This window comes from Catharus ustulatus, chromosome 2, assembly GCF_009819885.2.
Source record: "Catharus ustulatus isolate bCatUst1 chromosome 2, bCatUst1.pri.v2, whole genome shotgun sequence".
Classification (NCBI taxonomy): domain Eukaryota; kingdom Metazoa; phylum Chordata; class Aves; order Passeriformes; family Turdidae; genus Catharus; species Catharus ustulatus.
In genome coordinates, this window is record NC_046222.1 from 52836020 (window position 1) to 52855043 (window position 19024).

Sequence of the window (19024 nt, forward strand, 5' to 3'; positions counted from 1 at the left end):
AGTGAATTGCTTCTGCCTTATTTTTCTTATGTGAATTCAGTTCCTTTTAGAAACCATTATTCAAGATAAAAAAAGATATCAAACTGAGTTTTCTGTGGCTCTTTCAGGGGTGAATACAAAGCAGTGAGCTCTCTGGCTTATTTGCCCTTATGAATTCAGCTTGCTGTCTCTCATCTTTGTTGGGGGGGGCAGCAAAAGTGTCAAGAAAAAAATAACAACACGTTTTTTCTATAGCAGTGAAAGAAAAGCAGAAGCAGCCAGCCTGAATGCCGTGGGTTTAGTACTCTGGAAGCGCTTCTCTTGTGCAAGTGAGGCAGAGCCTTTTTTCCTTCCCGGCGTCACTGCAATCAGATCTATGGGTGCAGCTCTGCTTTACCGCAGCATGATGCAGTTGTGTAGAGTTCAGCGCGCTCTTCTTGGAAGCAGGCGGAAGGAGAGCAGCTGACCAGAGCAGGCGGAGGATGTTCATTAGAGGGTGCTTTTTTCCCCCTAAAGCTAAGCAGTGCGTGTAAGATCCCTGCAGCTGCACAGGGAAGGTTTCGGCGAGGCTCCGAGCTGCTCCTGGGCTGGCGAGAGGAGGCGCGTCCATCGGGCTGGAGCTTCTGCTGGGAGAGACCTCCAGCCAGGCTCGGGGCTAAGGCACGGCTCTGCCAGCCCTCGGGAACACGCTCCAGCTGTGCCCATGGAACAAGTGCTCTGCTGCTGCGTGTGCCTTCACCGAGCAGACGAGATGTGCCCGCTTGCGGAATGGAATAAATGAAAATACTGAGTACTGAGGGGGCGAGGGAGTAAAACACTCCTCAGATAGAATTAAGAACAAGCCCCGAAGGAAGAGCAAAGGACAAAAATCTCATGGTGTGTTTTTGTTGTTGTTGTTGTTGAGCTTTTTTTATTTTTTTTTTTTTTTAATGAGCTTACCTACCATGAACGGAAGAAGTGGATCTGCGGAGACTTCATTTCCTCCTCTGACCCCTCGTTTACATCACTGACTGGTGACAGTCACATCTACATACATAGTACCTGCCACTTCAGCTGCTCAGAATTATAGAAGCCTCTTTGTATGCAGCAGACATGGCTAGCCAGCAGGATTCAGGCTTCTTTGAAATCAGTATCAAATATTTACTGAAATCCTGGAGCAATAGTGAGTAGCAGAAGAGTAATCTTTTCATATTACGCATTGCTTGGTAAACAGCTAGGATAACCTAAAGGATAGAATCTTACCTTTCTGTATGTTTGTGTTATTATAAACCAAGTAATTCGTGTTTTTGTCGGCTCTAAAAATCAAAATGTCAGAGATCTAAATAGGTTTCATTAACTGCAAAGGCTGTAATGAGATTATACTAGATTTTGCTTGATTGAATTCTGAAGTTAGGCTGCTTTCTGGGTCTAACAGTACATTGCAGGGAGTGCATTCCAAACAACATTTCCTGCCTACATGTTTGTTTGATTTGTTCAGACTTTATCTAATTCTTTTTTTTTTTAATTATGTTTAATCACAAGGGTGTGGCATTGCTCGGAAGTTGGTTTTTATTAATTGTGCACCAAGGACAAAATGTAATTATTCTGCTTCAGATCTGAAAGTCATTCTGGTGTGATGGGAAGCAAAACATCAATTGCTTATAGCTGCACTTCCCACCCTCTATGCTTAATTTCAGAATCTTATGCAATATTTCTGGCCAGAAAGAATCCATCTGTTTATCTGATCCAGGCTGGGTTTTGCAGAATGTAAACAAATAGCATTTTAGTCTGCCTTAGTATTTTCAGTACTGCTGTTCCTGATTTCCATTGCTTTTTAAATCAATTACTCTATAGACGTTTTAGCTATATTATGTAATGAAGATGTCTGAATAAAATTTAGTGCTTGCAAATATATTCAGATTAGGTAAGGTGATGAGATAACACTGGCAGAAATTTGCTTTTTAAGTTAAAGTACATGAACAGTATATTCCTTCTCTGTAGAAGCTTTTATTAACAGTGCTGAATCTCCCTATTTAACTGTTTTTAAAAGATAGGACACAATGTCTCTGGAAAAATCCAACTTGGCTACGTGTGAAATAAGGTTCTGATCATCCTACTAGCTATAATTTAATAATTTCTGCATAAAAGTCTAGTGTTTAAAAATTCTATGGTATAAAAGAATTGCAAAATGTGCTCAATACAAGAAGAGTACCTTATACGTGCAAAGAAATAAACAAAAACTATATTAGATGTGTGACATGCAAGACTTGTATTCATTAAATGATATCCATAGAAACTGTTTTTTCCAGGTCATTTGTAACCTCAGTAGCACTGTAGTGCTTGTTTGAATCTGTTTTTCTACCACAAGTGTGAAGTCACCAGGGAATAATAGTATTACCTAAATAACATTGCTTATCTGCCCTCCTACAAAAAAATATTTAGTGCATATTCATTCAAATAAGTGATCCCACAAGGACTAGGAGAGAATTTTATGACTCAGTTACCTTCTTGGACTAATATTAATCAAATACTGAGAGCATAAGTGTGTATTGTGACAGCACATATTTTATAACAAGCTAGGCACAGCTTATGACAGAAGAAAAACAAGTCAGTTTATGGTGCAGAAATCAAATCAGTTCTGGCATTAATTTTGTAATAGCCTACTGTGTCTTGAAGTAAAACCAGCACCTAAGAATATAAAACCAACTACATTATAGAATTAAATATAAAATGTTGGTTTTTTCTTCTTCCTTTGTCTTGAAGTATATTGAAGGTAGTTCAATATAGGAGAAGTATTTCTAGTCTGAAATTAGAAGTCCTTCAGTTCTAGTTTGGGGAAATGGAAACAGTATAAGGATAATTGATATTTCTGACATTCTTTTAGTGGATAAACACCTCTTCTGCTGTATCTGAAGGAACAGTAAGAAGAAATAGAGTAAATTAACCCAAGTGGCCTTAAACTTGTTGCCTACTGGGGTTTTTTTTTCTTTCATACTGGAAGGGTATGTTCATAAATCTGAATGAATCCTTTCTAGCTGAAAAACAAACGATTTGATAAGAAGATAGTAGGGAGTTAAAAAAAAACCTAGGGCTTTCTTCAGCTCTGCTATGTGATGGGTGGAGCAGAGGAAAACACTTCCCTTGCTTGAGAAACTGCTGGGAAGCCTGCACATGCATGCACAGGAGCATGTTTTTCAGAGAATTGGTGCTCTGTCTGCACACCCAAGACCAGAAGTAAGCCATGAATTGTGCCGGGGCATTTATATAGCAGCAAGAGGTCTAACATTTTTAAAAGAAAAATAACTTTGGTTCCTACAGTGTATGTTTTGCTGCAGTGTTAATAGCCCAGAGGTGCTGTCCATATATGTTTCTGCAAACTGGCACTTTAAAACATCGGTTTAAACAGCATTTATCCTTCCCAGGCTTTTTAGTCCCACCAAAACCAGGTGGGACTAAGCCAGGTCTTTCCACTGATTTGTGTTTTGGCTTACACAGAACATCAGCACTTGCTAGCAGATTGCCATCCATGTCTGTTGCCCACACCCTGAAATATACTCAATTATTCTACTTGGAATGACGTTTTCCCCTGATTTTGCTAAGGAGTTTAGCAAACTAGTGTTCTTGACATGCCAGGCGGGATTTCAGTTCAGTGTCACATAGCACTCCCTGAGGTGTTCCCCTAGCATGCTGCTTGCATGTTCATCGTCCAGCTAAGGAGGCAGGTGATTTATGGACAATGGGGTCGGTTCACTTTAACTGTTGCAGTCAGGGTGATACAGTCCAACACAGTCCGTGGTGTGTTCTCAGAGAGCCTGCGCTCTTCCTCCTAGCTGGTAAAAAAGCCAAGTCACAGTCTGGCCTTCGAATCATCCCATCAAACTGAGCAATCTCAAAATACTCCTTTGTGCACTTCCCAAGACAGACTTTTGCTCTGCATGTGTCTATAAGATACTCTGCAAGTTATGCTGTCTGTAAAATATTCCTGTGTTGTGTTGGAGATGGAATCAGAACTACAATTCTCTGGTTGGAAAATAAGAACAAGGGGCTTTTATTACCCATCTCATGTGTGTTCTTATATTTTCTTAAATAGTGAGTGTTTTTGATGTGCTGCATTAATCAACAACTGCATTAATAATTTGCATTACTTAGTTTTGAAAGTACTGCTAAAATGCCTATGACTGCACAAGGTGAGTGGTGCTCACTTGGCCCACTGAGGTCAATAAGCTGACAAGAATAAAATAGGGTTTACCAAAACTAGGACAATTAAGAGTCTTTTCCTCAGATGTGTTGAGGAAATACTGCAAAATGCATTTTTGAAAATAAACATTTGTAATTTATTCAAGGAATAATACATAAATATAAATGTTAAGAACTTGAAGCCTGATCTTTCCTAAGATTTTTTTTAATGAATAAGATAGATTTATTCTGAATTTAATTTCCAATGGTATTTTTCAAATTCATAGTTTACAAAGCTATCTGAACAGAAATTTTGAAATCTAGCTACAAGCACCTAGAGTACCGTCATTATGAACTGCAGAAAAGTCTATAATAAATTCTGCCTTTTGCAGTTCCTAGATCTGATCAGCAATTAAGTTTATTGGAGGAAAGGATTCTGTAGAAGAATCTAAATGGCACAGGTAGATGGCTCACTCATGCTCTCACAAGTCAGCTTCTGTGTGGGCTTGTAGAAGCTGCATTTCTTTGTCTCACTAGAGATAGGTTTTAAGGTTTCTTTCTTTGTAATGAAACGAAACTGCATATTTTGCATAGGGAATATTATATTTGGCACTCACAGAACAGAGTTACCTGCAGGGCCTGATTTTAAGGATTGAAATTCTTGTTTATCTACCTTTCAATAGCAAAAGGGTTTTTTGCGGACTTGCATTTCATGCAGACTCGGAATAAGGACTTCTTATCAGATCTCTTTCCCATGGCCATACTTCCTTGCCTTCTTCCACAGCAGCCAACATCCACACCAAAATCCTCATGTCATCATCCTCTTCCCCTTTGTGCTGTACAGAGCCCATTGCTCAGTCCTACAGCAGTGTTCTCTTCCCTGTGCCCCTGTGTGCCCAGTCCCTGTAGCAGTTGTCAAAAGCTACTTCTTGTTTACTAGTGGTGGTAGCATCAGAGACAGCCCAGGGCTGGGACCACACAAACACCCACATCAGCTCACATCCCACAGCACTCCCAGTAGGATCTCTGGCTCCTCCACAGCTTGCAGGTCACATACCGAACACAGGGTTAGCATCAAAACAAGTTCTGTGCTCAAAAGAGCATCAGGTGTCAGAGACTTTCCAGGGGCCAACATGAAGCTGAAGGGTTCCTAGCTGCCATGTGGTCAGCCATTTTCTGTTCTTCTCTTGAAGATATGTTTCTACCATGTCAGGAAAAGAAATTAATGAGGAACGTTTAGTCCTTCAATAAATGAACATGGCAATAAAACTCAGCCTTTTTACAGAGAATATTCATGAAGTCTTGTGTCGATGAGCAAGAGGAAAGGGAAGGCCACAGACACATCCTTAGCTGAAAGTCTCTGTTATGTCCAAGTCTGTGATGCACTTGTTTGATCTTCTAATAAGATTTTATTGTGCATAAGGGTGATAACAGCTGTTTTGTAGGGTTCCCTTATCTGCAGTCAAACACAGACCTGTTTAAGGCTGAATACCCTGAGCACACCATGCTATCAGAGATTTCTAGCAAGATACCACTCTTGGAAAGAGGGCTCCATCGTGTGTTCCAGTGCCCACTTAGACAAATACATTCACTGAACAAGGAGAACCTATCCTTCCTTCCCCTATCTCTTGCTCTGGCATCTGTACTCTTGCAGGCCCAAATAACCTGATTCCAGAAGCTGATGTGCTGCAAACTCACCCTGCGGGGAGAGGATCAGTTCTTGCCTGAAGCAGCTGGGGAAGGGATGGGGCCAGTGCTGAGTAGACCGAGAAACTGGGATTTGTGTGTTCTGCTGGCTCCTGATGTCTCACTCCGATACATCTGCAGAGTGCACACCTTCCTTTGGGCAGCCCTCGGCACAAGGTTTAGCATCTGCTCCTGTCTTGGCATCTGAGCCTGCCTGGGACAGGGGATGCCATTAATTCAAGCTGTTGTGCTGTGTGTAGGGGATTGATTACTCTGTCCATTGAACCTGAAGGGAGGGTGCTTAGTGTATTCTTCAGCTCTAAGTAGTCTGTGATTGTCAGCAGTGAAGTGTCTTGCTTGATAATGGTGACTGCTATCTCCCAGGAACTTCCTTTGTATTTGGTCTGATCCGAAGGAAAAGGTAGTAAACCACGTTTAGACTGTTTATGTTCTGGTGGTTCCCATTTTAGAACTTGCATTTTGACATGGTTATTCTCAGAAGTAAGGGAAAATGAAAGTTTTATTACTTTGGAAACATGAGAACTCTTTAAAAAAATTTTTTTTTTATTTATTTTGGTATTTGCTACTCAGTTGAGGACATTCCAAAAGCATTTTTACCATACGGGAGGGAAAACAGGGATGAGAAAATCATAAATACTTTATTGCAAGATTCAGTTGATTTGTAGAATGAGTTGCCTTGTCATTAAAAAGTTTGAATTGCTGCAGTAAAAATCTACAAATGCTTTGACTGTAATATGGTATACATAAATTTTTGTGGTAAAAGCTCAAAACACCAAAATATAAGATGACCTGGAAACTAGCCTTTGTTAGTTACTAGTAGATATTCCATAAATGTTCTATTTTACCTGTGGTAAAAATAAAACTATTCTGTTATACTGTATGTATTCACTTTGAGTGAATATGTATTTGTTATATCCTTGATGTTATCAAAATACCAGCGGTTTGTTTTTTTCTAGTGTTGCTAGTTATTATTCAAAAGGATCCAGGAAAAAACTACCAATTGTTGTTTCTTCTATTCATGTAATATACCATTGAATAAGCTGTGGTATCTTTTATTTTTATATGTCTATATAATTACAAAAATTCTAATTATGAAAAAGGGAGTATATATATGTATAAGGAAAGTAATAAACAGAATACCTTAGGAGTAGAAAATGTACAATAGTGTTTAAAATTTAATACTGGAGAATATAAGTTATTGTATTAATATGTTAAATTGCTACTTAACAATCATTTTGTATTTTCTCCACTTTTGATACACTCATTGCATTGATAGTTTAACTCTTTTCTGTGTATTGACTTGGGGGCAGTAGGAAGCAGGGTCCACACCTACAGAATTACAGTTGCATGTGCTTGCCCAACTTTATTTTCTGTATTCATTTCCTGAGTTTCTAAACAATCAGAAACCACAGACCCTTGCTAAGAGTTGGTAGCTCTAGAGACTGAATTCCTGTGGGTGTTGAAACCATGAATGGCACATATGGCACTGCAGTAGCTGTGACTGGGAGGGACAATCTCATCCCAGTCTCTTACTCCTGTCCCCTTGCCTCCTGCCCCTTCTCTGCCACTCTAGTTACCCACAGAGTTACAGTAATTTCACAATTATAAGCCGCACCATTTTGACTAAAATTTTGGTCTGAACCCAAAGTGCAGCTTGTAATCAGGTGCGACATATACGGACAAAGAACAAAAAGTTGCTGACACCCGGAAGTGGGGCTTATACTCAGGTGTGGCTTATAATCGTGAAATTACTTAATATCCTGAACGCTAAACTTCCTAAAATGGTGTAGATGCTGGTGTCAGCATGAGAAAGGGGATGAGGGTACACTGCTAGGAGTGGGAAGCAGTTTTGGCTGATCCATGGTATTAGGCTGGTGGAACTGTATGGTAAATCATATTTACTTTAATAGTGACTCCTGTACCTATGCCCACTTCTAAATATTGGTAATAGTTCCTTTCCCAGGAAGAAGACAAGTCTAGCTTTTACATCCCTCTCTTTTCAGAGCATCAGCAGCGATGTTGTTGCCATTGTTTCCATGATAAATTTGGAATGCAGAATAATTTCACAGAGATAAGTAGCTGAGTTATTTGTGAGTCAGTAATTTTTCAGTCTCTGCAGTTACCTAAACTAGATCAAAATCAATTGTTCATGGAAAGAAAATCGCTTCTCCTCAAATATTTTCTTCTGAATCATCCAATCCTTTGTCTATTGCAGTAGCTAAAAGGAATACTAAACATCAAACTTTGCAGTAGCTCTATCAGCGAGATATTTTAAGTTCTTGCATGGTTTATATTTTTAAGAATGCAAGTAGAAAGGTGTTCAATAGTATGAGAAAGCAGGACAAAACACCTGCTGCCTGGCTCATCATCCTACTGAGAGCTGGAAACTAGGGGTGCCAGTAGAGGGGGGATTACGACCCATAGTTCAGTTAGCTGGCAGTGAACAGGGGTGGAAAGCAAAGGATGCAGGGCAAAGGGAATAAGAGAAACATAGTAGGAACTGCAGAACAGGATGAAGGGACAACCTTTTATATATATTAAATGTATGTACACAAATAGCATGCATTCTGGAAAACATTCATGAAGAAATCAGGTGCTGCATGCAGGCACAAGTTACAATGTCACAGCAGTAGCAAGCTGGGTGTTAACGGCTCTCGCTGTTGGAATGCTGGGATGGATGTGATGGATGGATGGATACAAGCTCTTGAGGGAGGGCCTTCAGGGAACTAAGGAGTGAAAGATGCTGTCTTTGTGAAGGAACTCCTTGTGGATCTGGAACTCTTCTATGGGATGAATGGGTGACAGTATGATGGAGAGTTTGTGGGTCAGGATTACAACAGATGGCTTGAAGTGTTACAGGGTGATGATGGGAATATGTTACAGGGCATTGATCAGATGAAGTGTAGAATTCTTCTTTGAACAACTTGAGGAAGTTCATGAATTGTTGATATTGGTTCACATGAGAGACTTCCTGATGTCTGCTGCAAGTGTGAAATAGTAGGATGCAAGCAGACAAGATTTCTTGAGAGTATTGGAAATAGCTTCCTGAATTACAGTGGACGAAATAGGTGAAGTGCAACTGGGTCTGTTACCCATTAACATGGAAAACCTGACTGGAGCTCAAAATCCTGAAAAAAGTGGGGAAAGAGTGGTTATGTACAGACCCTGGAGATAGGGAGAGTAGATTTCAGTTTTTGAGATTTCAGAAGCTATTAGTGGGGATCTCATGAGGGACAGCTCTAGAAAGCAAAGGAACTTTGGAAAGCTGGCAGGTCTTTGAGGTCAGCATCTTCCAAGAACAAGAATGGACTCCCCATGCTTAAGGGAACAAACAGGAGTATGGGGAGACTGGCTTGACTTATCAGGGACCTCTTGGCTGAGCTCCACTGTGAAAAAGGCAATACATCCAAGGCAGAAGTGTGATTTGGCTGCAAAGAAGGAATTTATAGACATTGCCTGGGCATGCAGGGACAGTGCTTGGAAATTCAAAACACAGCTGGAGGTGGGCTTTGCAAGGAATATCAAAGTCAAGAGGGAGAGTTACTCTTGCTTCCTTAGTGGCAAAAGGCTGAGCAAGGGCAATGTGGACCCTGAATGAGGAAGGGAATTTAGTGATAGTGGAGTGAAGTACTGAGCGAAACTTCTGTCTCCTTCTTCAGTAAGATGGTCTCTCTGGCCTCTGTCTTCCAGATTCTGGTGTTCCCTTTGACATGGCACATCTCAAAGGGGGAAACGTAGAACTTGTTCAAGTTCAGAGTTCAGAAGCCCAGACTCTCTTCTTCACAGGAACTACAGAGAAGCCTGGCAATTCCTTACACATTTATGATCTTCTATATATTGGCAAATTCACATTCAAAACCGAGGGATGGCAGAGTTTTTCTTTTCAAGGTAGACAGCAGAACTTACTGAAACAAGCCACTGAATAAAACACATCTGAGAAACAATGACTTCCTGGTTTTCTCTCAGCCAACTTGCAGTAGTTTCACTGAGTTACTGAATGCCACTTGCTTCCTCATCTGTGTGAAAAAGAGATCACAAATACAGAAACACCCTCAAAATATTGATGTTTGTGCATAATATAAGATCACTGATACAATTGGTATTAGAGGTGCATGAGAGATTCATCTTTGTCCTGTCTCAGAAGAGAGATTTTGGGGCTCTTTTCAGGACAATGGTTTGAAGAGAAATCCAAGTGTTGTTTTGTAAATACTGTGGGATCACTATAGTGACAGTATCGTGTTTTTCTAGGGGAATACATTGCTGATAAAGAGTTTAATTATGTGATTGGAGCCTTAGGAGAGAAGTTTCACACATTAAAATAAAAAAGGGAGGCCCTTTTGGGAGACATGCTATACAATCTTTATCCTGGATACTTTCTATTCTTTCAGAAATTTGCAGTCATCACATGTAGTGCTAATGCATACAAGTTGAGAGACTGCTGTGGTTTTTCTCTAGTCAGTGAGGGAGTGAGAAATCACAGTTTGTGTATGGCTAAAATGTGAAGATGTTAGATGAATTAGTATCAGACAAGGGCTGATCAACAGAATGCATCAGATCTTGATTTTATTTGTAGTAATGAAATTACAGAAATTACAGGTTTTAGTTTTATTTTGAAAAGCTTGAGTTTGGAAGACTAATTTATATTCCCTTGAGTTCTTAAGTAGCATGTGGCTCAGCACAGAAGTCTGACAAAGATATTGGTTTGAAGGAATTATCCTGTAATTGGGTGGTCATTATGCTAACATTTTTTCCTAATCTCAAGCTATCTCCTCTCTCTCTGTAACTTTGAAGAGTCTCAACTTGTGTGTGGAGTAAACTAAACTTCAAAGGATGTCCATTTATAAATTGGTTTGTTTAGATACTGTTTTCCTTGAACAAGATAATATACAGAATTATCTTTCTTACTGCATTTCTGATTGTTATTTATGAATGCCTTTAAATGTGTGCATTAATTTGTTTTTTTAGTCAGAAGGTTACCTGGATCGAGTTCTTGTAAAAGTTCTGCCTTGAGAGGTTTGCAGAATGGATTTCTGCATATATTCACAGCAATGTCTAGTTGTATGTTTTCATAAGGAGGTTTATTCTTTGCACATTACTGAGATACCAAGTGCCGAAAGTAGCCATTCCCTTGTAGCTGGAAATGTTTTAGATAGCTTTCCTGTGGAAGCAAAACTTATTCAGTCTGCCTGCCTACCTTTTTTTTGACATCTTAATCAAATTCAGAACAATTCAGAGAAGGGTAGAATTCATAAAGATACTTAAGTTTCTATGAATTTGCAAGTTGAGGCTGTTTGTCAGAGAAGAGGGAATCTCAGATGTTGGAAAATGACTGCATGAGCCTCCTGCCTTCTTAGATGCAGGGAAATCCTTGCTGTGGCAGCCTTTATTAGTACCCCAGCTGTGAAACAAGCTTCAGTCACACCTTTGAGAGGACTGCACACAAAACTCATTTTGTTGCCTGTTTTAAACTACATTCACAAGATGCAAATTGACATTCATTAATTCAGGTGCAGGGAAACCACTGCAAATAACTTCATTGCTATGGTCTCCATTATAATAATATTCTCACAGTGCTTCCCATCTGGAAGCTTTACAGACTTAAATTCTTCCAGCATTATTACCTGAATATGAAGGATTGCTGTATTGCTATTCCTGGGCAAATCAAAACAGAGAAATTAACTGAGAAACACATATCCTGTGTTGGATCTGGAAATGAAGCCCTGTCTTCTATTTTTGAACTGGAAGAACCTTTTTTCCTTCACATTCTTGGTAGCCAAGTGACACATTGTAAATTGGAACTCAGCCAGTTAATATATAGAATGAGATTTTTAATTGACAGTAAGTAGTAATTTTCATATGGAAATATCATTGGATTGTTTTAAAATTCCACAGCATGCATATTTGTTGCTACTGATGTCTTAAATGATGAGAATAGCTGTATTTCTTTTTCTATGAAGGCAGATATTTGAAACAAATAACCTCACTCCACCCTTTATCTGTGTGCCATCTGAACTGAAGCTAGGTGGTCATTTTGATTTTTGTTGTACTGTTCATAGGCAGGAAAATGGGACAGAACAGACTATGTATTCTTTACTGGGATGAGTGTTTGATCAAAAGCATTTCTGATTCTCTGGGAATCTGAAGTTGGAATGTATCCCGTCTTGAAATACACAAGTAATCAGTGTTTGTAGTAAATTAAGCAAAGTCTCAGTGTGTCCTTGGTGAATCTTTAACAAATATGTCATGGAAGATGAAAATATTTTCCAAGGGTATGTGAGGTTAAAAATACTGGGGTTTTTTTTACTCATTTGTCTGTAATGTATTTAAGCAGTAAAGGATAGGACAGGTAGAAGTGAGTGTTATAGGGAGCTGCAGACCTCCATGGCAACTGAAATAATTTGAATTGTAGTTTTAATGAACTTTTAAAAGTTGTTAATATAGAGAAGTTGGAATATTTTATATATTTTTTTTAATTTAATATTGTTGTTTTTATTGTTGTGCCTACTTTTAAAATGCAAATCCCCTCTTTTCCTGAGCTCTGCAGTTTGGGCTAAAGCACTTCTAAACTTAACGTCCCCACAAGTGAACTTTAGAATTTTCTGCCAAAATGGTTCTACCCTCTCTAGGAATGAGAAAATGCAAAATAAACCCTGTTGTTAGTTCATATTCAAAATTCTCTTGTTGGGATGGGTGGGGGACAGAGACCTTACAGCCAGCTGCCTCTGCACAGTGACTGCACAAAGAAAGTAGGGACAGAGGGGAGTGAATCTGCAATAAAAGCCCAGCAAAGAGCCTGTGGGAATGAAAGGAGAAGACGCAGGGGAATCATTATGGGGAAGGAATCAGAAGAAGAGGAACTGATACTTCCCAGACAGTGGGAGTGGAAATTGAGAGTGCCTGGCATGAGATGGAACCAAGGGCATGCTGGAGAGGGGTAGGTGAAAAGATAGGGATGGGAGGAGGAATGGGATGGGGTTAAGAGTGCTGGAAGGGTGAGATGAGCAAAGTTTAGATGAGTGAACAGTGCCTGGGAGTCCAGAACTGGAATAGGGAGCCTGAAGTGGGGAAGACACAGCCGTGAGACCAGATTGTAGAGATGGAGTAAGAAGAGAGCAGCTGGGAAGATGGGGGAGGTGAGAGACAGAGAAATTCCCTCCCAAGAGCAGAATGCAGTGCAGGAAACCTGATTTCCATCCTACATCCTTGCTTTATAGCACATCCTTCCAGCAGAGGGTCTGCCTTCCTTTGCCTCAGTGCTGGGGGGGACATAAAGTGTTAAATGTTACCAGGTGAGGAGAACAGCAAGTGCCTTGCACATGCTGTTAAGGTAACTGGGTCAACAGTTGGTTCATTTGGCATCAGATTAATCATACATCCTCTGTATTACCTCACTTCTGAAAGCCTGAGTCCAATGAGGTAATGCAGCACAGTGGAAAGCACACAGGTGTACAAAGAAATGTCCTCTCAGCTCACCATTCTATTTATTATTATTTGTAATGCAGTAGCAGGTAACTTCCTAATGGACTTCTCCTCCAATACAGGAGGTAATGTCTAAACTAATAATAAAAACTATTCTGTAGTAGCATCTCCCAGGGGAGGGTGTCAGACAGATCTGGGCACTTTTGACAGTTCTCAGCTGAATGAAGAAACAAACCATGTTTTTGGGCATTAGGGAATATTTGAGTGTCACTCAGTATACATTCAGGCATAATAGTTTTGTGAGCAATGTGTTAAAAACTGGCATGAGGCACTGTAAATATTAAAAGTATCCTCGTGGATGGTTTGTTATCACCTTAGATTGAGCTAAGCAGTTGTGTACTGCAGGGATGGGCTCTCGGCTTTACTTTATCTCCTCATCAGGGATTTGAAAGAAGGTAAATGGCATGTTGTGACATTTAAGTATATGTATATACATTTGAGTATCTAAGTATTAGTAATGAAAAAAGAGAAAAAATAATCAAGTGAAATAAATTATTTATTGGAATTGTTTAGAGTAGAAATCTGGGAACTTATTTACCATCTCAACCTGTAAATGTCTTTCAAGATAGAATTTATTTTTAAAACATGATAAAAAAAGACTGGCTACATCCTTAAACTGCAGTGTAAGGCCAGCTCTTCACTGAAAGGGGAAAAACAGGATTTCTCACTGCAGCTGTAGTGACAGAAGGTGCATGTATATGCATAGATGCTCCTGGGCAAATTCCCAGCTCTGTTTTGCCCAAAGTGGGAATTCCAGGTGACTGCTACAATGGAGCTCTGAGAATGGCATTTACAAGTAAGGGGTTTTCATTTATTTGAGGACAAGCAGTAGTCCTCCAAGGAGTAAAATGGAAGTGTCACACTGCTGGCAAGTTAGATATTTATTTAAATTTATCATATGTTTTGATATTAATAGATCCTTAGAAGGACTATCTGCCTAATATTAATACCATTGTTTCTAGATCACCATAAAGTCTGTTACTAATTTCTGCAGTAATTTCCTTGTTGCATTAAGGAATCTATCCCTGGAAGGTAATGAAACAGTTTTTTCAAACGTGCTACCACTGATTTTAATAAAACATTTTTCTCAATCAAGTACAAAAAGGTACATAATACTTTTCAGAACCTCTTGAACAGCTAGCACACTTACTTGCCAAATTTTTTTTTAATTGGTAAATTTTCCTAAAGCCTGACTGAGATGTCATGCATTTTACCAATTCCATTTGTATTATGACAATGTCCTCGGGGCATGAATTTTTGTTACAAAATTTTCTGTTTTATAATATTAAATCCAGAAAAGATGTTTCAAATTGGTATTGTTTACATTTATTGGGTTGGATATGATTACCTGCTTTATAGGGAGCACAGTTCTAAATATTTGCCTAGAAGATTCTAATATCTACATTACTGTTATATGTATGTGTGTGTGTAAATATAAATAACAAATTATATAATTATGATGAATACAGAAAATTATCTTTAGTCATTGAACTTCCTAAACACAAGTTACTAGTGAACATTTTATATCATTAAACGCAACTGATCAGTGTGATCAATGGCAATCTTTTTCAATCTCTTTTTTCTGTTTTGAATCATGCAGTCATATGCATTTTGGATTCAAATTATAGCTATGATTTTCCATAAACTGTAGAAGAACTGGCACTGTGTCCTGAAAATCTAATAAGTATCTGCATTGATAATTTAAGTACGATATACTGAATAGCATTTTCAGAAAGCTGAATATTGTCCTAAGGGTTTTCAAGGAAAACTAGAGAGTATTTATCTGTTTACATCAGTGGAATTGGAACTAGATTGATTTCATTAAAAGGAAAACAAACACAAAACAAAACCATCACAAACTTTATTTTAAAATTACTGTATTAGTTATTCCACATGAAGGCTTTTTTAAAGGTTGGAGATGAGATTTCAAAACCTTGAAGTCTAATTAAGCATTTAACCCCAAACTGTCACATTCTGGGTGAGTTTTTTAGCCATTAAGTTGTTATATAAAAAGTGATTACAGCCAACTGAAAAGGAGAGAAGCTGCTTCTGTGTTCTGCTTTGAACGTTTGAGGTGACCCAATAATGTGAGGTCGCTGTGGGAATGTATCTAAGGCAGTGTTGTCTGTTGTGGATCATCTTCTGAGATGCTACTTTACCCAGTAAATTTACCAGCAAGTTTTACCTAGATTTATCCAAGTGATTCACCATTTGGGTAATTTTTTTATGGCTTCAGTTCCACAGGCTGATTTTAAGCACTCAGCTTTCCCAATTGGTAAGACCTGAGAAGAAGCGTCTTGGAAATGCCACGTCCCCACCAAGGCAATGATTGGCTGACAACGTGGGGAAAATTTCCTTGTATATCCAGAAAGAAGTGTCAGTGCTGGTGTTTAAATTCTTAATGTGTTAACAGCCTTATGTACCATTTCAGGTGCCTGAGGTTCATGCTTTGTATAGTTTTCTACATTCTTACTGACAAAGGCGTTCATTATCGTTGGGTTGCCATGGAGTACTGATCACATGGATCTGGGAATAATAACCCATTATGCTAATATAGCTTGTCATTGTTTTTGATGCGAAGTGATGTCCCATAACAACATCTGATGCTTGTAAGTAATGGAATTTATGGTAAGATCACAGGTCATGGAGCAGTGTTGGCAAAATTGCCTGCACTCTTCACTTTGAATTCTCTGGTTGCATACCTATTAGCAAAATCATTTGTGCCTTTTTAGGTCAGTATTCTTCTGGTTTTAATGTCCTTCTACAGTGAAAATTAGAGGTTTCTAACAGAACAATTCTGGCCTATTTGCTTAATGCTAGAAATGTGTGTTTTTCTTCTGAGCTCTCCTGCCCCTTTAGGAGTCGCAACTTTGATACCCTGATCATACAATTTATATTTGTACCTGGATGTACAAAGAGAAATCAAGTACTGATAGGAATTCAGACTTCTGCTTCTTGATGTTATCATGATTAGAGAAAGAAGAATCCTTCTTATAACATCTGTATCCTAGCTTTATCAATGAGAGATTGTTCTCAGAACTATGTTTTCTACTAATATATTCAACAAGTCATAAATTATACAATCAGAAAAAACATTGTGTCATCCAATCTGTGCTCTGCATAGAACAGGCTTTATGGCTTCTCTGAATTAATTTCTGTTTGAGACAAAGCACATCTTAAAAAAATCTTAATTTAAAATTCACAGTAATGGAAGAATCAGCACCAGACTTAATAGCATTCTGGCAGTTAATTTTCCTCTCTTTGTGTTTAACTTCTTTAATACATTTGTCTAGTCTAAAATTCCAGACATTGGATGTTAATGAACAAAATGCTGTCTCTTAGCAAATTTCTATTCCTGATATTCATGCTTAATGGGCACAGAAATCATCTCATCTACTTTTCAGGGATCCTTACTATTTATATTTTAAATCTTACACAATCAAGCCTGGTTTTCTGGATAGCTAGTGAAGAGGTTGGGGGGTACAGTTCAGATGAGCTGCTTTGAGTGTCTGTGCTGTCTATAAAAGGCATTTGGTGGTAAGTGGTTCCATTAAATAAGTTTTGCAAATAGATGCCATTGTAGGAACAATAAGTGCAAATTTCTGCCATCAGAGGATATGATGATGTCACTTTCTCATGATCCAACTAAACTAAACTTCAAGGCAACTTTTGCAGTGTGGGTTATTTTTCACCTTTCCCGAATGTTCTCTGCTTCACCATTGCCTTTTCTCAAGCTGCAGACACCAGCGCAGGACTGGGCATCCAGCAGTGGTGGCAGAGCCCCTGACAATGAAACAGTAGGGCTTTCCTGCTTTTGCTTTTTTTCATACTGCTTGAAAAGGCTCTCCATAGCTCTTCAGGTCACAAGAATAGCTGCCTGTTTCCAACATATTAGTCATCCTGGTCTCAGGCCTTTTTTCATCATCAGTGTTTCCCAGGAAGAGAAAGCTGCCTTCTGTCTGTGTGGCCTTGTTTCTGGCTATGCAATCCTCCATAGGTTAAAATTAATATCTCATGTATTATTTGCTCATTTAAGTTTCAAATGGTATTCAGAGTAGAAAGACTCTTTTTTTACTATTTTTTCTGTCTGCCACTTTTAATTTTTATTTTGCTTGTAAACTTTATAGGGAAGTTTTTCTTTTATGTCATTTACAGTAATGATAAATAGTACAGAACCACTAGAAGTACATTCATTACAGTATGATTCTTCCTTAGTTCATAGATGTTACCTATCTTTTAATCTATATTGGTTATAAATGTTGATTTTACAGTTTGGTAAAATATCAATCCAATTGCCAAGCAGAAATGTAGGACTACACTTTCAGCCTTGCTAACCAAATTTATAATATCATAAAAAGATATGGTTAATTTAATAAAATTTATTTTCCATAAACCTATGGTTATGACATTGTATTATCATACTTTGGTTCTTTATTAATCAAATGCAGCTACTCCAGGATGAGTCTCAAGCCAGCTGTGCTGTGGTTTGCCTGGATTGCCCTTGCTCACACTTGAGAAAATCTGATACAACATTGATTTTGTCTCAACCCTCAGGAATACTGATTTTCTCTTTGAATATACTATAAAAAACATATTTTTATTGTTTTCAGATTTCATCAGGCTCTTGGTTTTCCTAATTAATTACTATGTTTTTCCAGAGTTTAAGCTGTTTATTTGAAAAATCCTATGTGAACCCTAGGATTCTTTCTTTATTTTTGTAATTAAATTACACAGAGTTCATCTCTATAGGTGCCTGTTCCTCTCTAAATTTCATAACAAAATTATGGCATTCCAAAACATTTAGACATTTCAATGCATGGAAGGAGTTTTCAGTCATGGCCCAGCATGAGAGCAATGCCCTGTCCATGTTGCATTAGGAATTTGCAACTGACTGGTCATGCAGAAGGTCCCTGGGACAGCAACTAAATTCCATGCACTCCACTTAGCTTTTCAAGTGAAAATTTCTCAGTGGGCAGCTGCACTCGAGCCAAATTTTCAGAAGCCTTAACTGAGCTCATGTGGATGGTAGAATACATTATCTTGTATTTCAGTCACCATAAAAAGTATTTATATCCTGAAGCCACAGTCTACCAAAGCAGCAAACATTTGTATTTGCATTTGCATTTAGGTTTGTGGCTAAGGAGTAAATGAACCCACTTTCAAAGAATTGCTAATGTATGTAATAAAGGGTCATTAGATACAATGGCATCACAATGGTCTGTGGCTAATAAAAGATGGCTGTAAGCAAAGAGGCCAGGTAGCACTGAATATGGAAGATAGAAAATGTTATGAGTGTGCTGCTGCTGTCAGTGTTAAGTAATGATAGTAGTGATTCAATCAGACATACAGTAGGGGATTGATAGCAAATATTAATCCAGATTTTGGCTGCAAAATTTTTCTTTGTATAAATATTACTTTGTGTGCTCCACTGTAGAGGGAAACTTGAATTGAAGTCTCTCTCATGTTACTCTTTATTCAGAAAAGTCCCACCTAGGGTGTCATCACAGAAAGCTTCTCAAAATTTTGTGAAATTCTTGGTTTGTGATGGTTTAACTTGCCAGTCCACAGATCCAGCTTGTGGCTTGGTTTACTGCTGGTGTTGTGCCATTTTCCACCCACACAAGCAAGGACCAGAATTTGAGCCAGCAGCAGCTAAAATGCACCACAGTGCAGTTTAATCTGTACAAGGTGCTCTTGAAGAGTC

At 38.6% G+C, this 19024-nt stretch overlaps 1 protein-coding gene across 1 annotated transcript in view; it reads left to right on the forward strand.

Moving 5' to 3' along the window:
• The first annotated feature begins 518 nt into the window (after nucleotides 1-518).
• Nucleotides 519-19024, forward strand: part of LOC116992255 (protein furry homolog) — an 89663-nt gene continuing 71157 nt past the window's right edge. The window contains exon 1 of the mRNA XM_033051713.1: nucleotides 519-1141. Within this exon, the coding sequence (XP_032907604.1) occupies nucleotides 1072-1141 (70 nt within the window). The 5' untranslated portion in view covers nucleotides 519-1071. The remainder of the gene's footprint in view (nucleotides 1142-19024) is intronic.